Source organism: Lissotriton vulgaris, chromosome 1_1, assembly GCF_964263255.1.
Source record: "Lissotriton vulgaris chromosome 1_1, aLisVul1.2, whole genome shotgun sequence".
Taxonomy (NCBI): Eukaryota; Metazoa; Chordata; class Amphibia; order Caudata; family Salamandridae; genus Lissotriton; species Lissotriton vulgaris.
Genome location: NC_141685.1, coordinates 1,427,491,727 through 1,427,507,858, shown reverse-complemented (window position 1 = coordinate 1,427,507,858; position 16,132 = coordinate 1,427,491,727). Strand labels below are relative to the sequence as shown.

General features: G+C 45.2%; 1 protein-coding gene across 3 annotated transcripts in view; it reads right to left on the bottom strand.

The window, feature by feature from the left end:
• Positions 1-16,132, bottom strand: part of CPNE8 (copine 8) — a 990,278-nt gene that overhangs the window by 303,934 nt on the left and 670,212 nt on the right. For all 3 annotated transcript variants that reach the window (XM_086967237.1, XM_086967238.1, XM_086967242.1), the window contains one exon: positions 4,387-4,440. In XM_086967237.1, coding sequence (XP_086823363.1) covers positions 4,387-4,440 — 54 coding nt within the window. The remainder of the gene's footprint in view (positions 1-4,386; positions 4,441-16,132) is intronic.

The following is a 16,132-nucleotide window of genomic DNA, read 5'->3' as shown; positions in this document are numbered from 1 at the left end:
ACGTTCCTAGGCATCGAACTGGACTCGGTCCTGTAGTTGGCCCGGTTGCTCGCAGGGAAGGTGCTTCAAATACAGACTTTCATGTTAGCGTTGATTGGTGAAAAGAAGATCGATTTGAGGACAGTGCAACAACTTATGGGTTTCTTGAATTTTGCTTGCCGGGTGGTGAGTGCTGGGAGGACGTTTTGCCGACACCTTGGTATGGCCATGTCTGGGGCAGTGCCACCACATCACAGAGTCAGGATTTCAATGGGAGTCAGGGCACATTTGAGAATATGGCAGACATTTTTGATGGACTTTAATGGAGTATCGTTGGACTTTGTAGAGGACAGGACGATATGGCAAGTTCAAATCTTTTCTGAGGCAGCAGGGGCTTGTTTTTCTTTTTTTTTGGGCTGGCCGATGGTGCGCTGAAGAATGGCCACGACATTGGGTACAGCAAGGGAGGAGTATAGCTTTCCTATAGTTTTTTCCTTTGCTGGTGTCTTTGGCTGTGTGGGGCCCAGAATTCTAGAATAGGTCAGTGCTGTTCCATGTCGACAACATGACGGTACTAGAGCTAGTGAACAATAAGAAAGCAAAGGACTTGAGGGTCTTGCGGCTGCTGCGTAGTTTCATGCTGAAATGCCTGCAATTGAATGTAGTATTTCGGGCGAAGCATGTCCCAGGGGCAAGTAATGACACTGCGGATGCTTTGTTTCGTTCGCAGTGGCAGCGATTCCAACGACTGGCACCTGGAGAGGATGCATGCAAGACAGAGCTGCCGGATGGCCTCTAGCGAAATCTACGAGGCGTAACTACAGGCTGGCTTTGGCTGAATTTTGATTGATTTTAGGCTGGACCAAAGATACATGGAATATGTCACGTCAGGACACTGAGCAGGGAGTTATACGTTTTGTTCTCAGTTGTATTGAAAACGGTTTGTGGCAGAAGACGATAGCCGGGCAGTTGTCTGGGATTTCTTTTTAATGTCAGTTGTATGCTGGCTTTGACCCGGCAAAAGATGAGATACTAAGTAGGATGCTAAAAGGTTGGGGTCAGGAGTGGGGGAGGGGTTGGGGGAGCACCCAGGGAGGCCATTACTTTTGAACTATTACAGAAGTTGTTGGGGGTTTTGCCTACTTGTTGTTATGATGGATACGAGGTTTCAGTTTTGCGGCTATACATGCTGTGGATGTTTTTAGGGGCGTTTCTGGTTTTGGACCAGTTAGGAACAAAAGGGCGGATGGGCAGAACATATGCAGCAATACAACTGGATGGGGATTTGACGGGGGCATTAAAAAATGGACCAGGCGGGTAGGGGAAAATGGGGGTTTTCGAATGAGACTGGTTGTGTCGGTGTGTGCCCAGTGCAAGAATGGCGAAATTTCTTGGGTGGGTCAGGGAAGATGTCTGGCAAAATCTTTTGGAACACGTCCGGGGAGAAAGTGACAGCTTTCCAGTTATGGGTGGTACTGCACATGGCTTTACAGCGAGTGGGTAAGGACCATGCTAGGAACTGCACACACTCCTTTAACGTTGGAGCAGCTACAGCGGCAGCACGGCTGGGCTGGTCATGGGACAGGATATGTCAGATTGGGAGATGGAGTCCAGGTGCTGTGAGAGATATGTGCACAAATAAGGGGAGATGGGTTAGGGGCAGAGGGGGATTGCGTGTGGCACCTAAGGACGATAGTCTCAATGTGTGGTCTAACATATTTTTCTTGTCATAGGTTGTGTGGGGGGTCCAGGGGCCAGGACGGTTACCTGTATTGTTGGACACTCTTTCGTACCTTGGGCAGCCAGATGTGCAGATCGTCACGTCTACAGCCATAACATTGGTCTGAAGAGCAGCCACCATGAAGTGCATTGGTGGGGTAATTGAGGGATTGGTTCGGGGACCTTGTTGCCCTGGCTGACAAGAATGATTCCGCAAAGAGGTTGCCCGGATGTGTTGGTCCTGCATCAGGGGGAAAATTACTTGATACGTCTGTCAGGATTGGCACTATTACAGCAGATGCAGAGGGATCTGGAGGTCCCGAAAAGAAATATGGCAGGAAAAAGCATTGTTTGGGCGAGTTTGTACGCGTAAAGTGTGGAAAGGCGCAGTGAAGCCGGCGGCAGTTGAGAAAGCATGCAGGAAGCTCAACCGGGCAATGAGAGAATTTTGGGCCTCTAAGGACATCAAATTAATTGGTCACGTTGTGCTACGACTGGAGGAGCCTTTGCTTTTTAGGGACAATGGCATACACCATTCGCAATTGGGGAACGCGTATTATATGATGGAGATGTGGGGCGTGTTAAGAAAGTTGTGGAATTAATCTTTCTGGTGTTGTAGGGAAACAAAAGAGTGAGGGCAGAAGGTGCATGGCAGAGAGAGGTGGGGCAGGTAACCGCCCTACGGGGGTTACCTGGTTGGCAGTATTTTGGAGGGGTGGGGAGTCTCGGACGGGTGCACCCTCCCCTCCGAGGGGGGGGGGAGAAACAAGTGAATGATGGGGTGTGTGAGATGCAAGAGTGCGTTGGGTGGAGATACAGGAGAGGATGTTGAAAGATAAGCGAGGAGGTGAATGAAGAGTTGGAAGAGGTTACAGAGGGGAACGGGAAGTGTGCAGAAAAAGTGAGAGGAGAATGGATGAAGAATGAAATGTTTTGAGGTGGGGATTGTTTAGAGTTTAACTTTATGTTTTTGTTAAAGTATTGTCTTTACAACCTGTCCTAATAAATGGCCTTTTACGCTTCAAGAACAGCGTGGAGTGTAATTATTGCGTGAAGAGCTGCTCGTGATACTTTTTTGTTTTTTGAAAATCTTTTTATTAAACATTATTAAGAAAAAAACATCAGGTGACAGTTAAACTGTTGTAAGTTTCATAATTTCTTTCCATACATCAGAAGTAACAATACAAAATTGTAAATAAGGATCAGGGGGGTTCGTGCACCTCTTCATCCTCTTGGTGCACCGGATGCTCACAGATATCTCCACGGTAGTGATTCCAAGCCTCCCAAATCCTCCCCCACTTTGCCGGACATCCCCTAGACGCATATACCGCGCGTTCCCGAAACATACACCAGTCCAAATCATCTTCCCATTTCTCCACTCGGGGCGACTGGCATGCCCCCCATAGCTGGGCAACTTTGCTATCATGTATGCTAGTGTCGCCCACTGCTTCCTGTGCTTACTCAGATCTGTGGGCTCCCAAACATTTAGGATACACCTGCGTGCCTCAGGCCTCATCTCCACCCCCAGGACCTCCTGCATCTTATCGTGGATCTTCCCCCAGTACGTCTGTACCCCAGTGCAGTGCCACAAAATATGCATAAACGTTCCAAGTTCTCCACATCCCCTCCTGCACTCCCCACTCTCCGAACGGCCCATACGGATCAAACTCGGCCCGTAACATATGTCCTGTGCAAAATCTTTAAATGCACTAGTCTGAGCTGCATCTGTATCGCTACCTCCCGCGGAGAGGAGACCGCCTCCCTCCATTCCTCCTTATCAAATTCCAGCCCATCCTCACTCCAGTGCGCTTTAATAAGGGTCAAGGGATCCTCCATATTATTTATGAGTTTACTGTAAATTAAAAAGAGATGGTCTTCTCAGGGAGATGACCATCCAGCACCCGGTTTTCAAGGGGGGAGGCATCGGGAAGCGTCGCATCTTTGGGAATATGTGCGCGCAGTGCATGGCTAATCTGAAAGTAGCAGTAGTGTTCCCGGTCGTGCAAGTGGTACTGCTGCTGAAAAAATTGAAATGTGTGAACCGTGCCCCCTCCCCAGACATCCTTAATCTGTGTGATCCCGATGAGATCCTCGTGCCACTTTTAAGTGCTTTATACACTGTGTTTTATTTTTAGTTCACCATTCCGTTCCGAAATGGTTGTCAGCCATTTTATAGCAATAAAGCAAAAACAAAAGACCACTCAACATAGTGTGGACATATTCATGTGCATGCTTCACGATGCACATACATGCATGAATGGCAATGCATGTGCATGTAAGCATAAGGCAGATATCTAAGAATCAAAATGACAACCGTGTTTGACTATTCATGTGCATTCATCACAATGCGTACACACTTATGCGTCACGACGCATGCATGCGTACGTCCCAACAAATGCTAATGCATGCGATGGGCAGCCGTTTTGTCTTTTTTTCACCTTTTTTTGCATAAACTCAAAAGTAAATGCCAGATAGGCGATAGCGCAAGAATTGGCAAAGCTATCAATCAGATCAGAACTCACTTTTTAAAGGCAAGATCGACTGGCTGTGCCAATGACTGCCTAAAAATGTGCTTTCTATAAACTATGTGGTTTAATACCAACACTAAAATATCACACCACTTTTAAGAAGCTATTATTCTGCATTGAACATTTTGATTTATTATCACCGTAAATAGATCTCACTTACTGTCCCAGAATTAATGTACTTTTTCTTTTTTGCTTTCTTCTTTGGATTAATAACCTAGTGAAAAAAAATTAAGATAATTTACAGCGCCGAATAACAAGGAGGTCAAAGTACTTTATTTGGCCGGCAATCACAAGAAACTTTGTTTGCACAGAAACAGTTTAATGTGCAGAGAAAGTTATTGCACCATTAATACATTAGTATAGATGAGGAGGAATGCACTGTTACATGATGAACTTTTGGTCTACGATTAAAACCTTTTGTGCACGTGTTTGAATACATTGTGGTTCACTGGCATATCCCTATACAAAGCAAACACGTGTATATTGCGGTGTAATTTCTACAAAATTGATGGCAATATAGATGGCATGAATTAAACTGATGCAAGACTAAGAACATCTATTTTAATTAATATCAAGTGATACTACAGTGGAGATCGAAGCTCCCTTTTGTCTTTGAGTAAATAGCAACGGCAAGAAACAGGAACTCTGCCATTAGAATAGCGGGCTTCTTTTTCACATTTTCATGGACAAGGCTCAAAAGTATCATGAACGCTTTACATAGATCAGTGGCATAGAGCGATAGTTTGATTACAGAGTATGTAAATCATATATGCAAAATCTGAATCGATAAAGAGCATAGGGCGAGAAATATTAACACATAGGTGCAAATGTACAGTACTAGCACATCACATGTATATTCAACATAAAGCAAATGGACATATATTCGACATGAAAACATGAAATGGACAAAACATATAAAACACAACATGAAGGTACAAACATGATCCTTCCAAAAGAAATCTTGATCCCTGCAGACGAAAAGCAGTCCCCGAAAAGCAGTCCCCCCACAAAGGGTGGTATCGAGACATAACATACACCAGGCTCCGTAATTTAGAGAGAATAGCAAATACGATTACAGTTGAGAAGCAGTTTCGTTTTGAAGGAAGGAAAGTATGGATGGGTCAACCGAGTTCAAAACGTTAGGTGCGTAGAAAGAGCCATTGTTGTTTACGAGCTGGATGTCAAGGAAGAGAGAATTAAACATGCAAAGAGAACTTAAATATCTTTTTCAGGTAAAAAGGAATTTATAACTTTATGGTATAATGACAGCGAGCTCTCAGTGATAAATAGAATAAAGGAGGTCTGTCCCATACATAAATCAAAAGGCACAGAAATGATGGACGGAATGCAGAACAAATCAAATCATTCACCCCCAGGCAAGAGATCTGGGTTAAATACATTGTTCTTTTGCTCACCACGCCACTCCAGTTTAGACCCAGCCTTATGCAAATCAGTCTTGACCCTGTTCCTCCTGGGAACAGTCCAGCCCGAACTGCCAAGCCAGGTCCTCCTTGGACCAGAAACCATCATTTAAGGACCGGTTTCGGTGTTTCAACCCTCATCAGCAAGGTCAGCTTGAATCCAATGGCACAGTGAGACTGGGCTCCACGTCTGGGCATACCCGGCACATTTAAGGCGAGAAAGCAAAAGGCACACAACTGATGGACAAAATGTAGAACAAATCAAAACTTTCAACCCAGTCAACAGATCTGGTTGTACTTTTCGCATTTGTCACCCCGAGTGCGACGGGTATGCCCAGACATGGGTCCTGTGCTCTCCATGCCACTGGAGTCAAGCTAGCCTGGCTGATGAGGGGTGAAACCCTGAAACCAGTCCTAGGATGCTTGTTTTCCAGTAAAGGGAGAACCTTGCCTGGCAGTTCGGGCTGGACTGTTCCCATGGGGAACAGGGTCAAGACTAATTTGCATAAGGCTGGGTTTAAACTGGAATGACATTTGGAGCAAAAAAACTAGGGATTTAACCAGATCTCTGTACTGGTGTGAATGTTTGAAATTGTTCAATATTCTGTCCATCAATTGTTGTTTTTGCATTTGTCATCCCAAGTGGGACGGGTATGCGCAGAAGTGGGTCCTATGCTGTCCATGCTACTGGAGTCAAGCAAGCCTGGCGGACGAGGGTTGAAACCCAAAAAATGGTCCTAGGTTGCTTGTTTTCGAGTCCAGGTAGAACCTTGCCTGGCAGTTTGGGCTGGACTGCTCCCATGGGGAACAGGGTCAAGTCTGATTTGCATATGGCTGGTTTAAACTTGAATGGCATGGGGAGCAAAAAAACATGGCTTTAGATCCAGATCTCTGGACTAGGGGGAATGTTTGACATTGTTCAACATTCTCTCCCTCAACTGTTCTTTTTCCAGCAATTAATCAAGTAGCTGCATTGAAAGAGTCTTTAAGGGAGTGATATGGGTGTTGATTATTTTGGAATGGCATGTCCACTTCTGATAAAAAAGGTTTAATCCCTTGGAATAGTGGATATGATTATTGGCTTTGTTGGACAGATTATTCATGAGTTTGAGAAGGTTGCAGTTACATTCATTCATGTTTACAGCACCAAGCCAGTTTTGAACCAGTGTAGAGGACAGTGCCATGAAATGCTTTGGAACTCAGTTTAATTCAGAGTGAACCTAAAACGATCTAAGATTGGTTCATGTCTACACTTAGCCAAAAATCAGGTGTCGGCAGGATAGAAGACCTTCAAATAGAGTTGAATGGCATGAGAGCACTGGTGATGTCAGATGCTGGATTTTTTATTAGCATCTCCCAGAGGTATAAGATGAAGGCTGTAGAGGATATGAAAAAGGGATCCTTGGTGGACACCTTATTGAATGGAAACAGGGTAAGAGAATGAGCAGGATACCTTGATGTGCTGCAATTAATTTATGAGGTGGGATTCAAAGATGTTCCGAATTTGTGTTTTCTTCAAGGCCCATGTGGTCCTTAAATTTTGGATCAGAATCTGATAGGTGGCATTTTATAAAATCACCTATCAAATGAGGTGGAGTGAAAGACAATCACTATTATTCAGGAGGATGAAGTATTCATCAATTATTTACAAGTTGGCTAATCGGTGGCACATCATGCTTGGAAACCAGACTGGAGATTGACAATATGGTTACTGGCATGGATGCTGAACCCAGCTATCAAGGACTTTAATGAGAAAGGGGGGGGACAAGAGACTGGACAGACAATATTACGGTCACTACAGTTTGAGGACATGCTTATTTAAGAGAAGACAGACTTATCTAACTTTAGGGCAGTCTGGAAACACACTCTGGCAGATGGAGAGATTGATTAACTTGGAACAGTGTGGTACATAATGTATTAGCAGTTCATTAGTTCAAATAGCCAGTATGATATCTGAAAAATTATAAAAGGTCTTGAGTCTGGGGGTAATATTAAGAAGGTTAGTCGGGGATACCTCTAAGAGCAGTTAATAGTTGATTTTCTACACCAGTTGGGATGAAGAATGTTGGAAACCAATTGTACAGACACCTTCATATTTTTTTAATTTTGGGGTCACAGAAAGTGGCAAATACTTTGCATTTCTTTTCTGATTCTTTCACGGTAAATGAGGGGAGATCAGTGACTGATATAACTGTTTCAAACTCTTTATTTAGATAATGTTTTTAGACCAACTAATTTAGGATTTTATACATGTCGATTTAGTTTAGTTGATTAAGTTTGAAAATATGTTTTTGAATGTTCTTCAGAAAGAGGAAAGATGTTCTAGATTCTCAAAAGTAGTGATACATGCTCCATCATTCTGAGATGTGTCTTTTCTTCATTAAATTCTTAAGAGTACTATAAGGAATAGACTTCTTTTGTTTAATTATTGCTGCCTTCAATGTGGGGACATCATTTATAGTTCCACACGTAATTTTGTTGTAGTTGTTAGTTAAATAACTTACATCATGATCATTGGAAGGGCAAAATACATGAGGCAGGGTTACTAAGATTTTTATTTCTAGTATCACAAAACAAGCTGTGTGTCTTGTCAGTTGCCAAATAATATGGACTTAGAAAAGGACATGTGAAAGGGAATTTGAAATTTAACTGATCAGTGAACTAAGTTAAGATTGCCAAGATTGTCAGCTAGTAGACAGTAGCCATTATCAATAATAAGAACAAGGATGTCAAATTAGATGTGTGTAAATACAGCAGTGTTGAATCAAGAAGTTTTCAGTAGAAAAGATAAGAAAAGCAAGAATGATGGATAATTAGGATTGCTCCAGATTTTTTTTAAGTTCCCCACAAATATGTTGCATTGGATAAAATAAGATCAAAGGTGATTCAATTTATTCATTGTTCAATAAAGGAATGGTGGGAGGTTAAGAGTATAATGAAAGGGGTTCTAACTGATTCTAAATATGACCGCGCTGTAATGAAAAATGTACTTTGGTAATTTGAGCATTTATTGTGTAAAATAATGATTGCATCAGACTGATTTGCATATGGCCATGTCTGAACTGGGGTGGCGGAGTGAGATAAAGAACGGTTATTTATTAAACCCAGATCAGTTGACTGGAGGTGAGTGTTTGTATTGTCAACGCTCTGTCCATCCTCCCCTTTGGTTTTTCTTTGTTCACCCTAAGTTGGCAGGGTATGCTCAGACGTGAGTCATTTCCTCACTTTGCCACTGGATTCAAGCAAGCCTGGCTGAAGACGGCTGTTATGCCAGAAACCGGTCCTGGGAAGCTTGATTCCGGTCCAGGGAAGACATGGCTTGGCAGTTCGGGATGGACTGTTCCCATGAGGCACAGGGTCAGACTGATTTGCATACGGCCATGTCTGAACTGGGGTGGCGGAGTGAGCTAAAGAACGGTGATGGATTAAACTCAGATCAGTTGACTGGGGGTGAGTGTTTGTATTGTCAACGCTCCGTCCATCATCCCCTTTGGTTTTTCTTTGTTCGTCCTAAGTTGGCAGGGTATGCTCAGATGTGAGTCCCTTGCTCACTTTGACACTGGATTCAAGCAAGCTCGGTTGAAGATGGCAGTAATGCCAGAAACCGGTTTCTCAACACAGGCCGTTTGAGTGCATTCCAAGCACGTTCGTGTTGTTAGCCCGCCTCCACACGCCAGAACGCTTCGCATCCTCAGGTACGTGTGACTTCTTTTCCCGTAGAGCGTACGACGGTTCACTTAAACTTTTGTTTCCGTCCACATGAATTTGGCGGCATATCGCTTTTGTCTTTGCCTCAGGACTGGACCGTGAATTTAACTTTGTGAAGCCCGTAGAGTCCGGCCAGTCCTCATTTAAACATACTACGTCTTTATTATCAGGTATGTCGTGCATGCTCTTCTCGCCATTCGAGATACTTTTGTTCATGCACCTCCGTATTTATTCTTTCTCTTAAACACGCATGAGCGAGTTAGTTTAAGTGAATATTTTGTCTGTATATTTCAGTCACTGGTTATATCCGGAACATTCGAAGTGAGAATAATTGTTTGATACAGAACCCCCCTTAAAGAAACATCCACTATAAAATTTAGGTAAGGTGACCTCGTGATGTTTCATCAGTACAGATAATACATATCTGATGCACAGTTCAACAGTGTCTTTCTTAAATAAATAAGCAAAACGCCAAACCCACGTACGAAAATAATAAAGCACATACTCTTCTATTTTTGCAGCGCCATCGTGTTTGTAGCTGAGAACTGAGGCGCTGACATTTTTGTCCGTGAGGTTTGTGGAGGCGTGGCGTTATTTTTTATCAATTCAGGTAACGTTTGTCTCTGTGCTATTCTAGTGGTCTTTATATCGTAAATTAATCCATTTAATGCCCACGCATTTATTGCTCCACTGAATCAATGTGGATATTCCTTTAGGGCTTTTAACTGCACTGACAGTTTTTATCGTTTTTGCACACAAATGTGTATCCTGTCCAACCACTATCAAGGTTCACAGGCATATCCACCTTTATACGGTATGCAAATCGTATCATGGCTATAGCTATAAAGACTGACGTAAGGAGGCTTATTGTTGGGCTTTTCCCCTTCACTTACACGCTATTATTAAGTTTATTACAGATTCTCATTTCATCAGTGCAGCTTTTTTAACCGGAGTTTGCTCCATATCGTATCTCTATATATCGTCTATTTTTGATGGTATTGGAACCTTCCGAATAGGTAGGCATGTCATCAACAGCAGCCGCTCCACTTCTAAACATAAGCATTACAATTTTTTCTGACATCCGGCTATTCTTATTTTCTACAGCTCTTCTCTTTGAGAATTGCCTGATCCCTGCATCCCTTTCCAACACACCAAGAAGTTTATTTGACCAACTCAATCGTGAATTTATCTAAAGTGGTATACTGGGGCCGTAATTGATATATCTGCACACATCTGCTAGCCTGAAAGTAAGTATAAATCCTCCTATATACTCACAACCTGAAGTAATTAAATGTTAATTATAGAAGGAGAGACTTAGTTCACATTAAGGCTCCTTTCGTGGTCTACCTTTTCATTGCACAGGTAAGCCTGATGTAATATCAACAGCCCGAGTTAGGCTAATAAAGCATAAAATCTAACATATCTGTCCAGGTGTTACTTATGCCAGTCGTTTTCTCTCTCTACTCTGGTATGTATGCCTGTATCATTCAAAGGATAAGTGATCATTGACTGTGCCTTGGCCATACCACTCCTGCCTAGGTTATCCCCTGCCCGGCATTGTTCCCCTTTAACTTGAGCATTAAGGCCGTGTTTTATTCCCCCAATTTGGGTTGATTGCTATAAATACAGGACTCTACCCTCCCCACTTTCCAGTACAATGTATTGCATTTATGAATTCATGAGTGTTCATTATTTTGTATGCTACTTTCTAATTATGTATTGTTTTTATTGTCCTTAAAGGAAAAATTAAATTTGTATTCTTTGTCACTAACTGTAATTTTAAATTTTAGGTATTTTGAGTTTCTGTCTTGAAGAAGGCGCTGGCCGTCGAAACGCGCGTCAACAAAATACTCATACATTTCTTATAGAGAGCTTATATGTGTTTTTTATGAATTATTGTAACTTTGTGTAATTTTTTCTTAAATAATTTGTTTTATAATTTGTCATTTGTAACTCGTTTGTACCACAATTGCCTGGTTGAAATGCGTTTTAACTTTATAATTCTATTTGTGTTTATTTGAATTGTGTTTAATAAAATTTGCTTTTAACTGGAAGTGGGTTGTCCTTGTCCTGCCACTATTACGCGGGCAATCTCCTTATTACTGCCTAGGTTGTTACCTTCATTGCCCATGAGGAACAGGGTCAGACTGATTTGCATATGGCCATGTCTGAACTGGGGTGGCGGAGTGAGCTAAAGAACGGTGATGGATTAAACCCAGATCAGTTGACTGGGGGTGAGTGTTTGTATTGTCAACGCTCCGTCCATCATCCCCTTGGGTTTTTCTTTGTTTGCCGTAAGTTGGCAGGGTATGCTCAGACGTGAGTCCCTTGCTCACTTTGCCACTGGATTCAAGCAAGCCCGTCTGAAGACGGCTGTAATGCCAGAAACCGGTCCTGGGAAGCTTGATTCCGGTCCAGGGAAGACATGGCTTGGCAGTTCGGGCTGGACTGTTCCCATGAGGCACAGGGTCAGACTGATTTGCATATGGCCATGTCCTAACTGGGGTAGCGGAGTGAGCTAAAGAACGGTGATGGATTAAACCCGGATCAGTTGACTGGGGGTGAGTGCTTGTATTGTCAACGTTCCGTCCATCATCCCCTTTGGTTTTTCTTTGTTTGCCCTAAGTTGGCAGGGTATGCTCAGACGTGAGTCCCTTGCTCACTTTGCCAATGGATTCAAGCAAGCCCGGCTGAAGACGGCTGTAATGCCAGAAACCAGTCCTGGGAAGCTTGATTCCGGTCCAGGGAAGATATGGCTTGGCAGTTCGGGCTGGACTGTTCCCATGAGGCACAGGGTCAGACTGATTTGCATATGGCCATGTCTGAACTGGGGTGGCGGAGTGAGCTAAAGAACGGTGATGGATTAAACCCAGATCAGTTGACTGGGGGTGAGTGTTTGTATTGTCAACGCTCCGTCCATCATCCCCTTTGGTTTTTCTTTGTTCGTCCTAAGTTGGCAGGGTATGCTCAGACGTGAGTCCCTTGCTCACTTTGCCACTGGATTCAAGCAAGCCCCGCTGAAGACGGCTGTAATGCCAGAAACCGGTCCTGGGAAGCTTGATTCCGGTCCAGGGAAGACATGGCTTGGCAGTTCGGGCTGGACTGTTCCCATGAGGCACAGGGTCAGACTGATTTGCATATGGTCATGTCTGAACTGGGGTGGCGGAGTGAGCTAAAGAACGGTGATGGATTAAACCCAGATCAGTTGACTGGGGGTGAGTGTTTGTATTGTCAATGCTCCATCCATCATCCCCTTTGGTTATTCTTTGTTTGCCCGAAGTTGGCAGGGAATGCTCAGACGTGAGTCCCTTGCTCACTTTGCCACTGGATTCAAGCAAGACCGGCTGAAGACGGCTGTAATGCCAGAAACCGGTCCTGGGAAGCTTGATTCCAGTCCAGGGAAGATATGGCTTGGCAGTTCGGGCTGGACTGTTCCCATGAGGCACAGGGTCAGACTGATTTGCATATGGCCATGTCTGAACTGGGGTGGCGGAGTGAGCTAAAGAACGGTGATGGATTAAACCCAGTTCAGTTGACTGGGGGTGAGTGTTTGTATTGTCAACGCTCCGTCCATTATTCCCTTTGGTTTTTCATTGGGTTATTTAGGGCAGAGCTTCACACCTGTAGAATATGCCAGGGACATTCCTCTCCTAACATTTGGTGAGGCAAAAAAACTGCTATCAGATTTAGAATGGCATTACAAGATTTCGTCAACTTTCCAAGAATAAGATGAACTAGAGGGAACAAGTGTGAAGATCACAGTGAATCCAGTAGGAGACAATCAACTAAGAACCTTTTACCCCAGTGATGCAAACTTTGACAATGAATGTGGCTCTTTAAAGCAAAAACATGAATACTTGGGGAGCCCCAAGTCTAGTGGATAGAGTTAAGAACATCAACATTAAACTTTCATTCTTGTTGACCTCTCATGCGTGCCAAGTAAGTTTGCCACTACATTTCTCTTTTCATGCAGAGGGGCAACTATTGGGAAATTGTTATTCATCCAGAAACATGCCCATATATTGACTGTACGGAGAGCTAAATCAAGTTGCATCCTCTTTGATTAAGGTAATCATTGCATTACTGCCTGTGAGAATTTGAAGAATTTCCAACCCCGAGGAGAGGAGGGAAACATTTCAGAAACTGAAAAAATAATATGAGCTCTTTATAGTTGATAGGCATTTATCTGGCAAGGAGAGTCCAGAAGTGTTTGGCTCAAAGAGCCGTACTGTGGGAGCCCTGGCGATACTCAAAAGCATCTACAGTTAGGGTAACATTAGGAGTCAGAACAAGAGAAGAAGCCCCATTTCCCAGGTAGGACAGGGTAAACTAATGGAGATATTCCAAAATCTATTAGGTAAGTGTTGGACCCGGCCCTTTTGGCAGGTTCACCCCGAAACTTTTTGCTTTTGCCTAGCCTGTTTCTGTAACCTGGTGTTGGTGATTTTAGGTCTCTGCGCACTTTTTCACTGTGGTCCAGTGTAAAGTGCGTGCGCTCTCTGAGTGCGTGTGTGAGATTGACCTGCACTCCCATAGGAATGCATGGGGAATATGTATGATCATGGTAGTTCCTGATGTGTGGGGAGTGCAGGGTCGAGTTTGGTATGTGCGAACTCGTCAGATTGAATGCTGCGCAATGATGTGTGCGGCTTTAATGTGTCTAGTGTGGAAGTGCAACTTCTAGAATTTGATGTGTCTGTGCAGTTAATGTGCTGGCTTGTGATTAGATGGAGCTGGCTGGTGTGCCTGGCTCCTGGAGTCAGGATGGGTCTGCCCCAGTGGTGAATGGAGAGATCTGCATGTTGATTGCAGGGAGGGGCTGCGCCTGGGCCCTGAATAGGGCTGGGCTTTCTCTCCACAATGCTGGCTCCGCTCCCTGTGGTGTGTCTGATGTCCCTGACCCACCCTGTCAATAGGCAGAGGGGCTGAGCAAAACAAAGTGCTCAGGAACCAGTTGTATCTGGTTCGCCCCTTGCCTGTACCTTTGGAGACAAAGGATTTCTGTGTATAAAAAGAGGCTGTGACCTCATGTAAAATGTTCTTGTTCAGACACTTGAATCTACCAGGGGCGTGCTGCTGCTGGGGCACAGGGATAGGCTTGCCTCCCTGGGCCCTGCCTGGCCCCTGGATTGCTGATGGACTTGGTTTCTGGAGGAGTTTCCTTTGTTGGGAGCTGTTGTGCTCCACCTCCTTTGCCCCAGGACTTCTTCTGCTACTTTGGGCACCCTGGGGGTGCTTTATTTAGGATTCCCCTGCAGAGCGCCTGTCTATGGGGCACCAAGGCTCCGTATTTTGCACTAGGGAAAAGAGCTCCTGTTTCTACCTAGCAGCGCTGAGCTGCGATTGTTTGCAAGGGGATCCCGACGTAGGGATTCCCCCGCCGTGGCTAACTTCCATGCGGGTGCCACCCCGCTTATTTGTATCTTAATTCGGCAGGAGCCCACCCTGCTTTGTGTTTATAAAATCCAGAGGGAGCCTACCCCTCGTCTCTGCCCCCGCGAAGTCACCGCTGCGGCCTGAGCCACGTTTAACGATGGCCGCCATTCCGCAGCTCGCCTGGTTATGGGCGGGCCGCTGGACGGAAGCAGAAGTGCAGAAGTCACAACAAGAAGAGGACGGGAGCCCACCCTGCGCTCCTGTGACCTGAAAGAGGATTGTCGCGTTATTTCCCGGGGCTCCAGAGAGCGAGGAAGAGCCCCGGACTGCCGCTAGAGCCCCGCACGCACTGCCCAAAGAAGAAAGGACCGGAGTCCTCCGAGAACCGCCCGGTGAGTAAAGGAGGGCTGGTGGGGGGCTCCGGGAGTGTGACAGTGGAGCCGGTCCCAACCAGGCTCCAGTTCCGAGCGGGTCCGCCGTTGCGGGCTGCTCCAAAGACGGGGGCCATTGTCTTGTGAGTCCCCAGTGAGGGACTCCAGCGCGAGGACATTATTTTTATTTAGAGCCTGTCGAGGCTCCAGCGATCCCGGGGGCATTTCTTCGGCTAGTGGAGCAGCCCCGGAGGCAGCGGGCCGCTCCCCCTTCAATCTCAGCCCCAATTATTTCTAGTGCCTAGAAGGCTCCAAGGGGACATTGCGGTTTAGAGCCCACGGGCCCCACCGGGCACAGTTATTAGTAAGAGCCTAGAGGGCTCCAAGGGGCACCACATTTATTTAAGAGCCTAGAGGGCTCCAACGATGGGCAAGAGCTTATTTCATAGCCAGAGGGCTCCAACGCGGTGCACAGGTTCTTCCAGAGCCTAGAGGGCTCCAAAAGTGTGCAATGTGTATTTCGAGAGCCAGATGGCTCAGTTTGGCGCAGTCTTTGTCCTGAGAGGCTAGTGAGGGCCCCTGTTGCATTTTGTTGATTCCCAGCTTCCCAGCAAGTAGTGGGCAGCTGCACCGTTTAGGATTTTCTTTCAGGGGACCTGTTCTTGGTGAACCTAGGAGTGAGTTGCACTCCTTTTCGACCCTACCTTGGCCTTCCAGAGCAGCTTTTAGACCCTGTTCTTGTTCCGAGCTGCCCAGCAAGTAGTGGGCAGCTGCAACGTTTAGGCTTGCGCAGATGGCGCACCCCTGACTGGCGCTGCATTGGCAGCGCGCCCTGACATTGGTGAGATGGCCAGTTGGCCAGGGGGGCTGGGTTGTGGATAGGACGCAAGGCCTTAAATGGGATTTATGTGCTAGAGTGATGTGGTGCTAGGCAATGTAGTGCATTTAGTATGTTTTGCGCACCCTGTGTTTTATACCTCTAAACTGTGGTTTATTATTATGAGGTGGTGTAGCATAATATGGATTATGC